Source organism: Chenopodium album, chromosome 5, assembly GCF_948465745.1.
Source record: "Chenopodium album chromosome 5, dcCheAlbu1.1, whole genome shotgun sequence".
Lineage (NCBI taxonomy): Eukaryota > Viridiplantae > Streptophyta > Magnoliopsida > Caryophyllales > Amaranthaceae > Chenopodium > Chenopodium album.
This window is the reverse complement of record NC_137838.1, coordinates 7,521,227-7,536,969: the sequence shown is the minus strand read 5'-3', so window position 1 is coordinate 7,536,969 and position 15,743 is coordinate 7,521,227. Positions and strand designations below refer to the sequence as shown.

Here is a 15,743-nt window from a genome sequence, read left to right as displayed (position 1 = left end):
ATGCCAATCCAACATCAAATTTTAAAAACTTTGAACAAAACACATAATATTATACTTGTTCCGATTTGTTCTGGTTTAATCTGATTTGATTTGATCCGATCTTATCTGAATGTCAGATTTGACCAAATTTTGATCTTAAATGTACGATAATCTAGGAAAAATATATCAAGTGGTATCTTGTTAAATTCGTAATAATGTGTATTTTATTGATATGTGATTTTCATAATTTTTTTCATTATGAAATTAAATTGAAGATATTTAGTGATAAAAAACTGCACATAAACGTTGATCTAATTTGAACTTATTTTTTCTAATCCGATCCGATCTAAACTTATTTTTTCTAAGATAAAGTAAAAATTCTGCAAAATTGATCTCATCGGTTTTTTTGGTTTAGATATGAACAAGTTTGAAGCGAAAAGTTACATTCAACTTCTCAAAATTGGGTACATCATTCTAGATTACAGATGTGATCAATTGACGAGCTATACACACTTCACAAATATACAAAAATGATCTGATAGGGGAAAAAAATATGAGAACCAAAAACCTCTCTTTACTAAGATCTCATCTTTTTTCCACATACATTGTAATCTATGCTCCATTTCATGGTAATAATTCCGAAGCAAGAAGATTTTCTAGCTTGCTGCTAGAAGCCAGAACATGATGAGAGACGAGATGAACACTGTAAGCCAACTTAGGAAGGCAAAAGCAACTGCTATCTGGTATTTGAAGCATTCTTTCACAATGGTACAACCTCCGATGTCATGGAAGTACAGGACTGTAATTCCTGCAGATGCAGAAGCTGCTGCAAGAGATAGTGTAGCTGTTACCTGTTTACAATACACCACCCTTTGTCAAAGTTGCGTCTTATAAAACCCAGATTTTGGGTGTATGCAACTTATGTTGACCCTCTATTCCTAAATAACTATCTTTCAATTTGAATGTTTCATCGTTCAATATAACAAATCCTATCTGTTAGCAAAGGAGGGTGAAGGTTAAGGGGAGAAATAATTACTAATAGCTTCAAATAAAAGGACCGGAAAAATGCAATATGCTTGTTTTCTGTGTTTTTTTGCTAACACCTTTGCTTTTAGCCTTTTATTTACTAATGCAAAAAAAGGACTCTAAAAAACTAATATATATTGCATTCATGTTTTTCCAACAAGACCCTGAATATATAATTTGGGCTCTCATACTCATAATAGTCTTAAATTTGTGTCTAAATGTTAAACTCGGCTAGATTATAAAAACAAATATCTAATTTTTTGGTCTAAAATAAAGAGTTTCAAGAATCTGACACAGCACACAGGTTCAGGATTAGAAACGAGGAGTTGGAGTAAAATTCACAAAGTAACGAGTAGAGGAAGGCCTACCCAATCTCCGATTACAAAAAGGCTGACAAGAATATGATTATGAATCACAATTTTCTTTGCAAGGGCATAGGCATCCATCAACGCGAGGCTTAAGCTCCAGATTACTTGCAAACCCATAGAAGCTATGAGATAGCTGCAAAGGCAATACGTGTTTCAGTCATTCATCCCAGACCCTTTAAACACAAGATGAGATATTATAATTAGTTCTATTTTTTTTTTCCCAAAGACAATTTCTGAACTTACAGAAATTCAATAATCACCAAAAACACTCTCTGAAAGGTGTTATCTGAAGATATTAAGCATATAAGTACTTATAAAATGGAAATTGTTTCTGCAAAAGAATTTCGGATCTGAGTTGTAGGGGAGCTCGTTCGTCTGGTCCAACCGAGTCCTGCAAAACAATGGAAGTCAACTGCCTCGGGGGGTGTTCCCGAGAAAGCCCCTCCGACGGTCAAGTCAGTAAAACTGTGTTTAGAGAGAGAGAATTCTCAGAGAGAGAGTATATGTGGAAGAAATTAATTACCCGGTTAATCTGTCAAGATTAGTATTTATAAGAGAGGATTGGCTAATTTGATTAGGGTTAGGATTAGGGTTTCTGGCCGTTCTGGGCCGTGTCAGGCCCTGTTGGGCTGTATTAAGGTTTCTCGGGATGCGTGCTGTGCATAATGATTGAATTTTCCTGTTTAGGGTTCGACTAAGGGTAATTTGGTAATTTATGTATTAAATGACCGTGGGCCCACAGGGGGTCCAAACATTAGCCCCGCGACAAAGTCGTAAAGAGCACCCTGCGGTTTGGGAATTTGTCGGAAAAAATCGACGAAATTAACTGTGTTCGAGGCACGTCTTCGTAAAAGTATAATAATAATAATTTTTTTTTTTTTTTTTTTTTTTTTCGACAATCGAGCCACCTGTTGGGCGCTGATGCTGCCTGGCAGGCATCGAGCACACCTGCTGGGCGCTGATGCTGCCTGGCAGGCAGCTAGCTGCTGCTGGGCGCTGATGCTGCCTGGCAGGCAGCTTGCTGCTGCTGGGCGCTGATGCTGCCTGGCACGCAGCTAGCTGCTGCTGGGCGCTGATGCTGCCTGGCACGCAGCTTGCTGCTGCTGGGCGGTGATGCTGCCTGGCACGCAGCTTGCTGCTGCTGGGCGGTGATGCTGCCTGGCACGCAGCTAGCTGCTGCTGGGCGGTGATGCTGCCTGGCACGCAGCTTGCTGCTGCTGGGCGGTGATGCTGCCTGGCAGGCAGCTAGCTTCGGCCCACCGGAATTGCGAAAAAAGGCCTCTAGCATGGTGAAAATGCCATTTTTCTGATTACGGTCTCATTTTTATGCCTACTTTGGAACGGTATGGACTTGGACCATCTTACGAGCCCCTATGGTGGGCGATGATATAACTGATGCTTATCGAGAGCCCCTTGAGTGGGCGCTGATAAGTATACATACTCTTCTACATGGGCAACAAGTGTGTGTGGCACAATTCCCTTGCATGCGTAACAAGTGTCTGTGACACCATTCTCTTGCATGAATAGCAAGTGTCCTTTGGCTCATTTTTCGAGGCAAGAATTTCAAGTTATATAGCCATATAAACACCATATTTCTCACTCACAATTTCATTCACAATTTCATTCTCAAAAGGAATTCTAGTGAGAGAAAGTAGTGAGAGAAAGTAGTAAGCAAAGTAGTGAGAGAAAGTTAGTGAGAGAAAGCGTTTGCAACGCTGTTTGGTGGAAGGAAAGCTTGTGTGCTCTCGTTCGGAGGTAGTCGAGGCGGTGATCGTGATTTAGCATCAACCGGAGCTTCATTTAATTGCAAGACACTACACTTTAAGGTACGCCCTTGTTCTTTTACGCTTTCTTTCTTTAATGGCATCATCGTCAAGTTCTTCTAGCATTAGACAACCATGGTGGGTTGAACAAGGTGAACCCGCCGTGGAAGTAGCACAAGATTGTTCTGCTACCTCTAGTATCCCCTATGCCGATGTTTTGCCAGATTTCCCTGGCGGGTCTCCGTACTCGTCTTATGAGGAGGACTATGGTCCGGGTGAGGTGACTGTGGCCTTCTCAGAGGGGGATGGTTTATTTAGGAGGCACCTTGAGAATGGTGTAGTTAGAGTGACGGAGGCTGCTGAAGACCAGGGCAACGAAGAGCACAATTACCAGGGCAACGTGCAACCACTTGGGAAAGGTTTAGAGGCCTATGGGTTGAGGGCGGTGTTTCAAGAAAGAATCCGCCTAGGCCAAATCTCACGGTCAATGATTGAGCAGTATGGTGTGACCGGCCAATACGTGGGATATGCTCCTGAAGATGGGGACACTCCCGCGACTCCACCTCCGATGTGTACCGCCGTATATTGGTGTTTACTGAGGCAAGGAATGCGCTTTCCCCTTCACCCTTTTGTCAGGCTTTTGTTACGGGAGTACAACTTAGCCATTTGCAATTTGACGCCTAACTCTTGGCTAAAAGTGTACTCTTTTTTGGTGGTTTGTGCCATGATAAAGCATACTCCAACTTTAACGCTTTGGAGAAACTTGTTCAGATTGACTCCCTCCAAAGATTCAAATTTTGGTCCCGGCTGGTGGGCCTTTCGCATCCGCACAGGCTACAAAGTGGTGCTCGACCAACAGTCAAATGTTAAAAATTGGCGGGGCCAGTTTATGTTTGTTTATTGTCGTACTTGGGACATCCCATTGGTCCCGAATTTAGGGGAACCCAACTTGAGTTTAAATTTTGACGTTCCACCCATGAACCGGAAGGAAGCTGTAGTTGCCCTTTTGTTGGAAACTAAGGGTCTCGTGGTCAATGGCGATGCTGTTCAATTACCCATGAATTGGATACCCAACCGAGCCTTTCTAGAAGATGAAAGGAAACTTTGTACAATTGGCCTTGGCTTCCGCTCAGAGGGTATGCTAGAGGGGGGTCTTCCGCACATGTTTTAATTATATACACCTCTGTGTTGTTGTTTTAACTTTTTCCTACTCTTGTGCAGGACTCATGGATTCAGAAGCATTGAAGACCCAGAAAGCCCTTGCCCTGCAAGCTGCCGCGGTGAGGAAGCTACTAAAGAAAGGAACCAGGAATATACCTCCCCCACCCTTGGTAAGCTATCTTTGTCGACTTTGATGCATTTGATGGTTTGAATCTCATTGACCTGTCATTTTTGTAGAGAGAAAGGGGGAAAGTTGCTTCAGCTCCGGTGGTGATACCAGGGCACAGCTCTAGTACGGCCCCTGAAGATTACCAAGCACAGCCTTCAGTAATGCTTGAAGGCAATGACCAGATGGTGCCATCCCCTCAGCAGATGGCGCCCTCCCCTCAGCGTCCGCCAAGCCCTAAAAGGAAAAGGCGCAATGACGGGAGTGGCTCATCTAGTAGGGCCCTGTTTTGGGACCTCGACAGCTCCGGAAGAGAGGCTCGCGCTGAATCGGCACTAGGTCACCTTTACTCGACTGTTGATGCCGACCACTTCAAAGGCTTGGATCACGAGGAAGAGTTCAAGATTATGCAGCAATCATGGGCTGAGGTTTGTGCCCGTCCTTTTCCTTACTGTTAGTTTTACTGTTTTGCCGTGATTAACATGCCTTTATTTCATCATTTTCAGTATTCGGTACGGGCCGCCGCGTTTGCACAGCGAGGGCTTATGGTCACAGGCCTAGCTAAGGAAAACCATGCACTCATGCAGGAGGTTGATTCGCTTAAGGAGCAAGTTGCCAGCCTACGGTTGCAGCTTGAAGAGGTGACGAGCCTTAAGGCCAAGGCTATCACGAAGAAGCTCCAGCTCAGAAAAGAAAAGAATCAGCTCAAGGAACAGCTGAAGACGGCTCTAGGGGAGTTGGAATCTGCCAAGGAAAAGTTGGCCAATGTTGAAGAGCAGTTGAGGGCGACTGGTGCCACCCAAGAAGAGATAGCAAAGGCTTGGCTCCAAACAACTGACGGTCGGGCCCACCTTGAAGAAGAGTGCGTCGAAGCTAACGAGTTAGGGCAAGAGACAGGAGTCCGTCGTCTTCAGGCTGCCTTTGAACTCGTTCACCCCAACCTTCAATTTGAGCCTCTCTACGGCAAATACCAAGAAATCCTCCAAAGCGAGCTTGATGAGATGATGAAGAACTTCTCGTTTTGTGATGAGGGCCAAGGTAGTCAAGCCCAAGAGCTTCAACCAACTGCTGATCAACCTCCCGTGGGCGGCAATCGATATCATGTGCTGAAACAGGGTGGTTCTAAGGATGATTCCGAGGATGATGCTTCTAGCTCTCATTCTCATCATGACTAGTTTCCTTTTTATTGCTTTTTCTTTCTCCTGTATCCATTTATTTATTTCTAAGTAGTTTTGTATTTAAAGAAACATCAATGAAGAAACAGATTGTTCTGGCTCACTTATGTTTACTTGTATTTATTATGCTTGATGCCCTTTGGGGCGGCCGAGCCCCTTGAGTGGGCGATGATGTGTTTGGTGCCCCCTTGGATGGGAGATATATGTTCGGTGCCCCTTGGGGCTAATGAGCCCCTTGGATGGCCGATGATGGTAAACTTGTAGTTTAGTGGTAAAATGGAAGTGAAAATTCTGAATGGAAAATACGAAGTTTGCTATTAATGGAAATTGATTACTATCGTGGCAACAAATGCACTTATTCTATGACCAAACGTCTTACGATGATGAAATGTTCACATAGCCTCTATATGTAGTACCCATGCCCCCATTACATCGTGTAAGTGTTGAAAATAAACCAAATTGAATACCGAAAAATATGAATTCAAACATAAAACCTTCTAAGGTTCTCCGCGTTCCATGGCCTTTCTAAGGCTTTGCCTTCGGGAGACTCCAGGCGGAAGGTCCCTTTTGCAACTTGTTCTGTGACTTTATATGGCCCTTCCCAGTTGGGGGATAACTTTCCTAGCTCGGGTTTGCGGCCTGTAGCTTCTATATTGCGTAGCACCCAATCTCCTACTCCAATCTGCTTCTCCTTGACCCTCCTATTGAAGTGACGGGTCATTTTCTGTTTTTGTGCAATTGATCTGAGTAGGGCGTTGCCCCTTATTTCAGGCAATAGGTCTAAATCCATGCTTTTGTTTGCTTCATTCATCTTATAATCGTAGAATGTGATCCTGGGCGATGGAATCCCTATTTCGACTGGTAGCACAGCCTCGCTGCCATAAACAAGAGTGAACGGGGTTTGGCCCGTTGCATCTTTCGGAGTTGTTCTAGCTGACCATAGAACACCTGGTAGGTCATCGACCCATGACCCTTTGGCCCCTTCTAACATCGTTTGTAGGCCGTGGAGTACGATTTTGTTTGCGGCCTCAGCTAGGCCATTCGCTTGAGGGTGAGATACAGCACTAAAGTTTGTGTGTATTCCAAACCTCTCGCAATACTCAACAGTCGGTCGACTATAGAATTGTCTTCCATTGTCTGATACGAGACTTCTGGGAACGCCAAACCTTGTGATGATGTTGCGCCATATGAACTTTTGAATTTGCTTATCAGTGATTGAGGCTAGGGGTTCGGCCTCGATCCACTTAGTGAAATAGTCTATGGCGACCATGAGGAATCTTCTCTGCCCCGAAGCTGCTGGGAATGGTCCGAGCAAATCCATGCCCCACTTATCAAACGGTAGGGTGGCGATGATAGTTTGTAATGGGCTCGAGGGGAGCCTTTGCACATTGGCGAACTTCTGACACTTGTCACACTTTTGCACTAATTTGGTCGCATCCTCCCTTAGGGTAGGCCAATAAAATCCCGTTCTTAGTGCTTTGCCTGCTATGCACCGAGCCCCTTGATGACTTCCACAAGCTCCTTGGTGTATTTCTCGTAGCACATAGTCTCCATCTTCTGGGGTGATGCACTTCAGTAGGGGATGAGTATACGACTTCTTGTATAGATTTCCTTCGTGCCAAACGAACCATTCAGCTCGTTTCTTAATTGTGTCGGCCTCTTTAGGATCTTCTGGGAGTTTGTTGTCTCGCATGTAGTGCACTATTTGATCCATCCAAGTATTGGACCGGTCCAAGTAGTGAACTGCAGGTGCATTGATGCTTGGTTGTTTGAGAACTTCCCAGATTATAGAGCGAGGGCCGAGCCCCTGGGCGGAACTAGCCATTCGTGCAAGGGCATCAGCCTGTTGATTATCTGCCCTTGGAAGATGCTTGATCTGAAATTCCGATAACGGTGAAGCAGTTTCTTTGACCTTGTTGAGATACATGCGCATGCTATCTTCCTTGGCCTCGAATTCCCCTAGGACTTGGCTCACGATCAATTGGGAGTCAGAGAAGGCATGAACTGCCATGGCTCCTGCCACCTGGCACAGCTCTAGGCCCAAGATGAGGGCCTCATATTCAGCCTCATTGTTTGAGGCGTTGAAGTCGAACTTGACTGCATACTCAAACTTTTCGTTGCTCGGCGACATGATCAGAATGCCGGCTCCGCTTCCTGTCTTGGAAGAGGAGCCATCTACATATATTTGCCATGGTTTGGATCCATCATCAGCAGGGCGATGAGTGCATTCGGCGATGAAATCTGCTAGGGCTTGTGCTTTAATTGCCCTTCTAGGCTCATACTCAAGACCGAAATCTGCGAGCTGGTCTGCCCAATCTGTCATTCTATTTGAGTGGTTTCTCCCTTCGATTGCCTTCTTTATAGGATGGCTAGTCAAAACTTTAATGGGATGAGACTGAAAGTATGGCTTCAGCTTTCGACTTGCCATGACTAGGGCGAACACCAACTTCTCAATTTGGGAATACTTTGATTCTGCTCCTCTGTAAGCATGGCTGACAAAATATACCGGGTGTTGTGATCTATCCCTCTCAGCAACTAATACTGCGCTAGAAGAGTATTCAGATATAGCCAAATATAAGAACAATGTCTCCCCAGGCAAAGGGGAAACCAACTTGGGAAGAGAGGCCAAGTGTTCTTTTAGCTGTTGGAAGGCGATCTCAGCTGCTGCATCCCATTGGAACACTTTTCTCTTGAGGGTGTTGAAAAAAGATAAGCTCTTGTCTGCCGATTTGGAAAGAAACCTGCCCAAGGCGGCTATGCATCCGGTCAGCCTCTGTACCTCCTTTACACTTCTAGGGGTTTGCATATCCAAGATGGCTCTGATTTTGTCGGGGTTAGCTTCAATGCCCCTTTCATCAACAAGGAAGCCAAGGCATTTGCCGCCCTTGACTCCAAACACACACTTTCTGGGGTTTAACTTCATCCCATATTTTCTCAATGTCGCAAGCGTTTCGACCAAGTCTGTGACATGGTCTTTCTCGTAGCGACTCTTTACTATCATGTCATCAACGTAGGCTTCGACGTTTCTCCCTAATTGCCCTTCGAAGATTTTGTTGATGAACCTCTGGTATGTGGCTCCAGCATTTTTGAGGCCGAAAGGCATGGCCTTGTAACAATATACTCCTTGGTTAGTGATGAATGCGGTATGTGGCTGGTCATCATCTGCCATGGGGATTTGATGATATCCCGCATTTGCATCCATGAAGCTGAATAGAGCATGTCCAGCCGTTGAATCCACAAGCTTGTCTATTTTAGGGAGAGGATGGTCATCTTTGGGGCACGCCTTGTTTAAGTCAGTGAAATCGACGCACATCCTCCATGCCCTAGAGGGTTTCTTCACCAATACAACATTCGCAAGCCAATCCGTATACTGACATTCTTTAATGAACCCTGCTTCGAGTAGCTTCTTTACCTCCGCTGCAGCTGCTGCAGTGCGTTCGGGGCCTTGATGCCTCAACTTTTGTTTAACAGGCTTGTAGCCTAGCTTGATGTTCAAGCGATGAGTCATAATGGCAGGGTCTATGCCGGGCATCTCGTCTACTGAGTAGGCAAAGACATCGCGATGTGCCTTAAGCACATTGATTATTTGAGTGCGCAATGCAGCGTCAATATTTGTTCCGACCCGCACCGTTTCTTCTGCGGTGCCGATGACTTCTTCCTTATCTTCTTCTATGGGTTGGGGTTTGTCTACTCCTCTCGATTCTTCAGTGAAAAGGACGGAAGGGTCGGTCATTTTGTTCTTCTTTGATGGTTCCGCGGGTGCTTCTGATGCTCGCTTCAAGCTATTGACGTAGCATTCTCTAGCGGATCCTTGGTCTCCATATACTTTCCCAACTGTTCCATCTTCAAGTTCGAATTGCATGAGCAGCTGATAGACTGATATAGCCGCCTTTACCTTGTTCAATAATGGTCGTCCGAGTATGACATTGTAGGGCAAGGGTGTGTCCACCACCAAAAAGTGGGTGATCACCGATCTACCTTTCCCTTTGGGACCAAGTCGAACTGGTAAACGAATTGTTCCTTTGGGAAAGACGGACTGTCCCCCGAAGCCGATTAAGGGTCTGTCTACGGGCGCTAAATCTTCTTCGTTGTATTTCAAACGCCTCAAGCAATCAAGGGTGATGAGGTCTGCTGATGACCCGCTGTCGACGAGCACTCGACTAACTCTGAAGTTGGCAATTTTCATCTCAATGACCAAGGGGTCGTCGTGGGGGACTTGCAAAGGGCGTTCTGGCTTTCCCCCGAACGTCATGATAGGCGAAGAGGGCGTTGAAGTGGGTGCGACCTTGAGCACTTGATGTTGCAAGGTTCGTAGGTTGTCTTTTGCTTTGTTCATTGAACCTCCGAGTGCCAGGCCACCGGCAATGACCGCGACATGTCCACCGGTGTCATCGCTACGAGTCTCTTTTGCCCTTTCTTTCTCCTTGTTGGAGCGGTCAGACTCTTTAAGGTATCTGTTAAGTTTTCCTTCGTCAGCAAGTTGATCAAGAGCTTTCTTTAACTCCCTACAATTCCTTGTGGTATGCCCGCATTCGCGATGATACTCGCACCAGAGTCTCTTGTCCCTCTTCTCTTCAGGGGTTCGAACTACAGGGGGCCTTGGCAACATGTTTTTCTCTTTGATGTCCAGGTAGATCTCTCGACGATTACGGTTGTACCGAGGGTCGTTACCATGATCTGTGATCAGGTTGGATCGTTTGGATGGTTGGTTCCGTGAAGGTTCATCCTCATGTTTCCTTTTTTTCTCTGGTGGATTAATTTCACGGCTTGTGCCACAAACTTCCGAGGCTTGTATGTTCTTGTGTGCCCGTTCCATGGCTTCAGTGAGGGTTGAAACCCCCGACTCGATCAGCTTAAATTTGAAATCCGTGGAACTCAGCCCGGCCAAAAAGGCTGTTAGGGCTGTCTCATCTGGTAAGTTTTGAATTTTCAAAGATTCTTGATTGAACCTTCGTATATAGTTCTGCAAGGTCTCCGTCTTCCCTTGTGTTACAGCCATCAGATTGACACTCGTTTTCTTCTGTCTTGCCGCGTGCTTGAAACGACTAACAAACACACGTTCCAAGTCTTGGTAGCTATGGATGCTACCTTTAGGCACACACTTTTGGAACCACAACAAGGCTTGTCCCTTTAGAGTGGTGGGGAAGTACTTACACCATGTGGCCTCGCAACTTGTTTGTACACTCATTTGCGCGGCATATGCGGCTAAGTGCTCATCAGGATCAGTATTTCCAGCGAAAGGCTCTATGGTAGGCATCTTGACCTTGTCCACTTTTGGTGCATTCATTAGTTCCTGGCTCAATGGGGTTAGCGGCATGGACAAATGTGACGGCAACCGTGGTGGCTGCTCATCTTGGTCTCGAGTTCTTCCTTCTTCCAGAGGTCTATGGCTTGTATGACGAGATATGGGATCCCGCTCAGATCTGTCCTGCCTTGGAGGATCTTCTGATTCTCCTACATCTTCTCGACGAGAAGGTGACCGTTGATCAGGCGATCTCGGACTCCGGCTTCGTCTACGACTCCGTGCCCTATTCTCCTCGTTTTCGCGTGCTTGGCGTTGCTCAATTATTCTACGCCTATTAATGAGTTCTCGGGCATCCATCTCGCGCCGTTGTAAGCGCATCTCATTAATGAGTTGTCTTGCATCTGGGTCTCTAACCCGGTTTGCCGCTTCACCCTCCCTCCGACGTCGGCTTGCGGTAGAGTGCCGGCTGGATTCTACGCGGACAGGTGATATAACAGGCCGATCATGAGGAGGTCGACAACGGTTTCCAGATCTACTGAGGGCGGACCTAGTAGTACCGAGGGGCTGTGCCCTACGGCTGTGTCCTCCACTCCGTCGGGAAACATTGTGGGGCTGTGCCCTTTGATTGTTCCGCGACGCTTGACGTCCTGGATCTTGTGGTGGCCGGTGAGAGGGTCCAGCTTGGTTGTTTTTCACAGCTTCGGTTAGTTGTCTAAGGGTATCCTGGAGAGTTGTGTTGAACTGCTCGGTCAGCTTTTCTAGATCTTGCCTAGTCACAGGTTGCTGATTTCCTTGATCAACGGGTTGTTCAACCTCCATGTTGTCACCTTCATCTTCACGGTTAGATTGTGGGTTGTTCCGCGGCTGACGAGGTGGGCGTGCCTGAACTTGGGTTTGATTCTGCCCACCAGCGTTTTGGGAAGGATCGGTTCGACGAGTGGTAACCATGACTTTTTGTTTGACGAATCCCCACAGACGGCGCCAATTGTTTCTGCAAAAGAATTTCGGATCTGAGTTGTAGGGGAGCTCGTTCGTCTGGTCCAACCGAGTCCTGCAAAACAATGGAAGTCAACTGCCTCGGGGGGTGTTCCCGAGAAAGCCCCTCCGACGGTCAAGTCAGTAAAACTGTGTTTAGAGAGAGAGAATTCTCAGAGAGAGAGTATATGTGGAAGAAATTAATTACCCGGTTAATCTGTCAAGATTAGTATTTATAAGAGAGGATTGGCTAATTTGATTAGGGTTAGGATTAGGGTTTCTGGCCGTTCTGGGCCGTGTCAGGCCCTGTTGGGCTGTATTAGGGTTTCTCGGGATGCGTGCTGTGCATAATGATTGAATTTTCCTGTTTAGGGTTCGACTAAGGGTAATTTGGTAATTTATGTATTAAATGACCGTGGGCCCACAGGGGGTCCAAACAGAAATTATAGGAATGAAAGGCAACTGTACATTTTTATAGCTTTGGAGGAACCATCTAAAGCACAAAGAGTAAGACATTAAACAACAGAAAACTTAATAGTGAATAAAAATCTACTTGTACAAGTTTTCGTATTCTTCCTTGGACTTACAGCCTAACCGGTTAACTGGCAGATTACCAGAAATTCCTAAAAATGCCTTTTCAGCAAATGATCAAAGTCTTTGAGTTTCTCTTTGCACCTGTTATACTTTGTATTGTACAAAATATGAATTAAGGCTCCAGGTGAATCTAGTCCTACAAATGAAGTGCTACACAGGTTTACTATTTGCAACTTTGTGCTCGAATCCTCAAAATATTTTGTTACAACAACTAGATCTTTTCCTCTCGAGACATAATAGTTAATATGTTCTCGGCTATGAAGAATCATAGTTTGTTCTTAGTTTTTAGTCCCACTAGTTTTGGTTTTCAGAAACAAATGGAATCTTCAAAAATCAGTCTAAGACCTTTGTGAAATTGACATAGATGGCCAAGAGAGACTCCTGTCTTGAATCGAAAGGGTTACAAGGAATCCGTTGATGTCAAATAGAGGAAAAGACATGGAAATCATTGGACAGGAAGTTGTGCTAAGTAAAGATTAAAGAAACAAAGTTTCATGACCATTGAAATAAGCACGTAAAGCAAGGATTAGATGTGTCAATGCTCAAGTAAATCGAAATCACAGCCAAGGTACAGATACTATGTTATCAAATTTGCGAATTTCGCAAACCAACTAGCTAGCTACTTCATAAATGAGTATTATTCATAAACATAACACATGACATGTTTCTTGTATTGTATACAATCTTTTCAGTCATCTACAAAAATTATGCAGGACAAGCATATAATTTAGATGGTATACAGAAAGTAAAAACCCATTTTGGATAAGTCTAACCAGGATAGAATAAATAAATACTAATCAACAACAAATTAAATTTAGTGGACAAAAAACTCAAAGACAATATTAATGACAAAATCATATGTAAAGCTTTTTTATTTTCACAATGAACACAAACACACAAGATATGCCAATCCAAGTATCCAACATCAAATTTTAAAAACTTTGAACAAAACACGTAACATTATACTCGTCCAGTGAATTAATAGTCAAGTTGATAGTGTAATTTGAAATAATACAATAATGTGACAACTATATCCAAACAAAAGGGAATAAGAAGAAGTGAATAAAATACCAGAAAGCAGTGAAATTGAAGAAGCTAGAACTGGATGCCATAGAAGCAACGGCACCTGCAGCAAACATAAACTGAGCGATCCTTAATAGAAGCCCAGTGATGGTTCCTGGTGTTCCTGCAAAATCCTTCATTTTTCTTTCTTTTCCAATTTAAATCAAACAATTTCTCAAATACCCATTAAAATTAATTACATCTTAATAAAATTTCAATCATCAATCTAAGAAAAAAAAGTGCAAATGGAAATGGGGAAAATTCAGCAAATTTGAGGGGTCAGAGAACAAAAACAGAGAAGGGGTGTCAAAATTTAACAACCCAGATTGCAGAATTTGAAGAATTGATGTGGGAATTTTGAGAATTAGGGATTTGATGGAAGAAATTAAATAAAAGAATTGTGAAATGGAAAGAGGTAATAATGATCAATCTAATTGATTAGGGGTGTAAGACAAGTAAATTTGACAAAGGGTATTTTGTGAGTTACTCAATCTTGGCTGAAAATGAAAATCAAGAGTCAAAGCCATCATTAATCATTATGCTGCGGAATACTTGAATTCGTCTAATAAGATGAGGATTTGTTGGCTAACGCGCCGAAATCAGGTGGCAATAGAGCTGATGTGTTATATCGTGCTTAAACTATTTTTTTTTTTGGTGTTTAGAGAGTCATAAAGGGCGGGGGTGAGAATCAATCTTAGTCTCCTTGGGGAGACTTCTAACCACTTGCGCTATTCCTCACTCTCAATCGTGCTTAAAGTATGATATACCGGAAAATGAACAAGAAAAAAAAAAGTTTTAGAGTGCTAGGTTTATGTCGATCTTTCATTAAGAGTAGTAACCAAAGTGTGGAAAGACATAACTATACTATGGAAGGTTAGAGAGCCACAGTACGAATGATGAAAACCAATCTCAAAATTTTCTACAACCAGGAGGGAAGCTTTAACCACTTAAGTTATTACGGAGTACAAACTCTCTATTGGCCGTATTTATGTAATTATTGAATTACTCCGTAGAAAATACACCACCAAAGATTAAAATTTGGATGGGCCTTGTCCAATACTCAAATATGACATTATGGACTAACATACAGTAATTTTGTGGGCTATTCCTAACTTCAGGCCTTAGTGGATCTCCAAAATGCCCTGTTACGCATAAATCTGTCAAGTTAACCAAGAAACCTGAGGAATTGTGAATTCCTTGTAAATTGGTAGATTTTCTTCCGATGTGAACTCTTTGATTGAACTAATGTTACTCCAAGCGTGCAAAATGTAAAATAATTAAAGTATTTTTACTCTTTTTTTTCCTTTTTATTTAAAGAGGTAATTAAAGTGTTTAATAGTTACTTCCACCCATATATCTAGTGCTAAATCTACTTGTAGGCCACTTCAAATGTCTATGAATTGAAAGGGCTTCATGCCTTTATCTTTATTAAGGTAAAAGGAAAATATAGACTCTTAAATAAAATAAAATAAAACGGTAATGGCTAAAAAAATAGTTAGGTATATTAGCTTTTGATTTTTTTATTTTGTTATGTTACAAAGTTTTAACTCGTATTTCTTCCTTTAGGAAAAAAAAATTAAGAAAGAGAATGAAAGAGAGAGTATAGAGTTACCTTACATGATTTCATACATATTTATATTTGTGTTTTTGTAAGGAAAAAACTTTGATATAATTTTGGTCACATGATTAACCTTATTAGATTATTATTGAATTGGGTGAAGAGTTGACCTATCAATCAATTACTATCCTTAGTTTAATTATACTACTTCCGAAATTTTTTAGTTGCAACTTTGAAATATTTTATCTCTCAAATAATACCCCAAAGTTGCAACTAAAAAAATCGGAGGTAGTACATAAAATTGCATTATATCCAACCTGACCACCTATCTCATCTCAGGTGTGCGAATCTCAATGATTGAACTCTCCCCTCCATCCCCCAACTTGGTGAGATTCAAAACTTAAACGAGGCCAGGACATTTATAATTCATGAATCTCATGTTAATTAGTACTTCGTATTATGTAACATTATGGATTATGTGAAAATAATATTCTAATAACGACTTTTCTAAGTTCAATATATTAGAAAAGTAAAGAGGAAGGGGAAAAAAAATGATACTCGTACATAAATAACATTTTGAATTTTCCTACAATGAAAAGCTGTAAAAGCTACTCCATAAAAATTTATTATAAGAGCCTTTATTTTCTATATATATAGTCAATATAGATGTC

The 15,743-nt window shown here is 43.0% G+C and overlaps 1 protein-coding gene across 1 annotated transcript; it reads right to left on the bottom strand.

Annotated features, from left to right (window-relative positions):
* Window positions 1-367: 367 nt before the first annotated feature.
* LOC145631747 (CASP-like protein 5B3) lies at window positions 368-14,064 on the bottom strand. Its single transcript, XM_081683914.1, has 3 exons — window positions 13,524-14,064; window positions 1,374-1,506; window positions 368-830 (listed from the first exon to the last, which is right to left on the bottom strand). Exons 1-3 carry the CDS (start codon window positions 13,652-13,654, stop codon window positions 636-638), a joined length of 459 nt encoding a protein of 152 aa, XP_081540040.1. The 5' UTR covers window positions 13,655-14,064; the 3' UTR covers window positions 368-635.
* Window positions 14,065-15,743: the final 1,679 nt, after the last annotated feature.

Bases quoted from the DNA above. Each gene is read 5' to 3' on its own strand.
- LOC145631747 (XM_081683914.1), bottom strand. From the start codon at position 13,654: ATGAAGGATTTTGCAGGAACACCAGGAACCATCACTGGGCTTCTATTA. The intron at 1,507-13,523 runs GTATTTTATTCA...TTGCCTTTGCAG, and splicing joins TTCAATTTCACTGCTTTCTG to CTATCTCATAGCTTCTATGG. The intron at 831-1,373 runs GTAGGCCTTCCT...TATTGTAAACAG, and splicing joins TTTTTGTAATCGGAGATTGG to GTAACAGCTACACTATCTCT.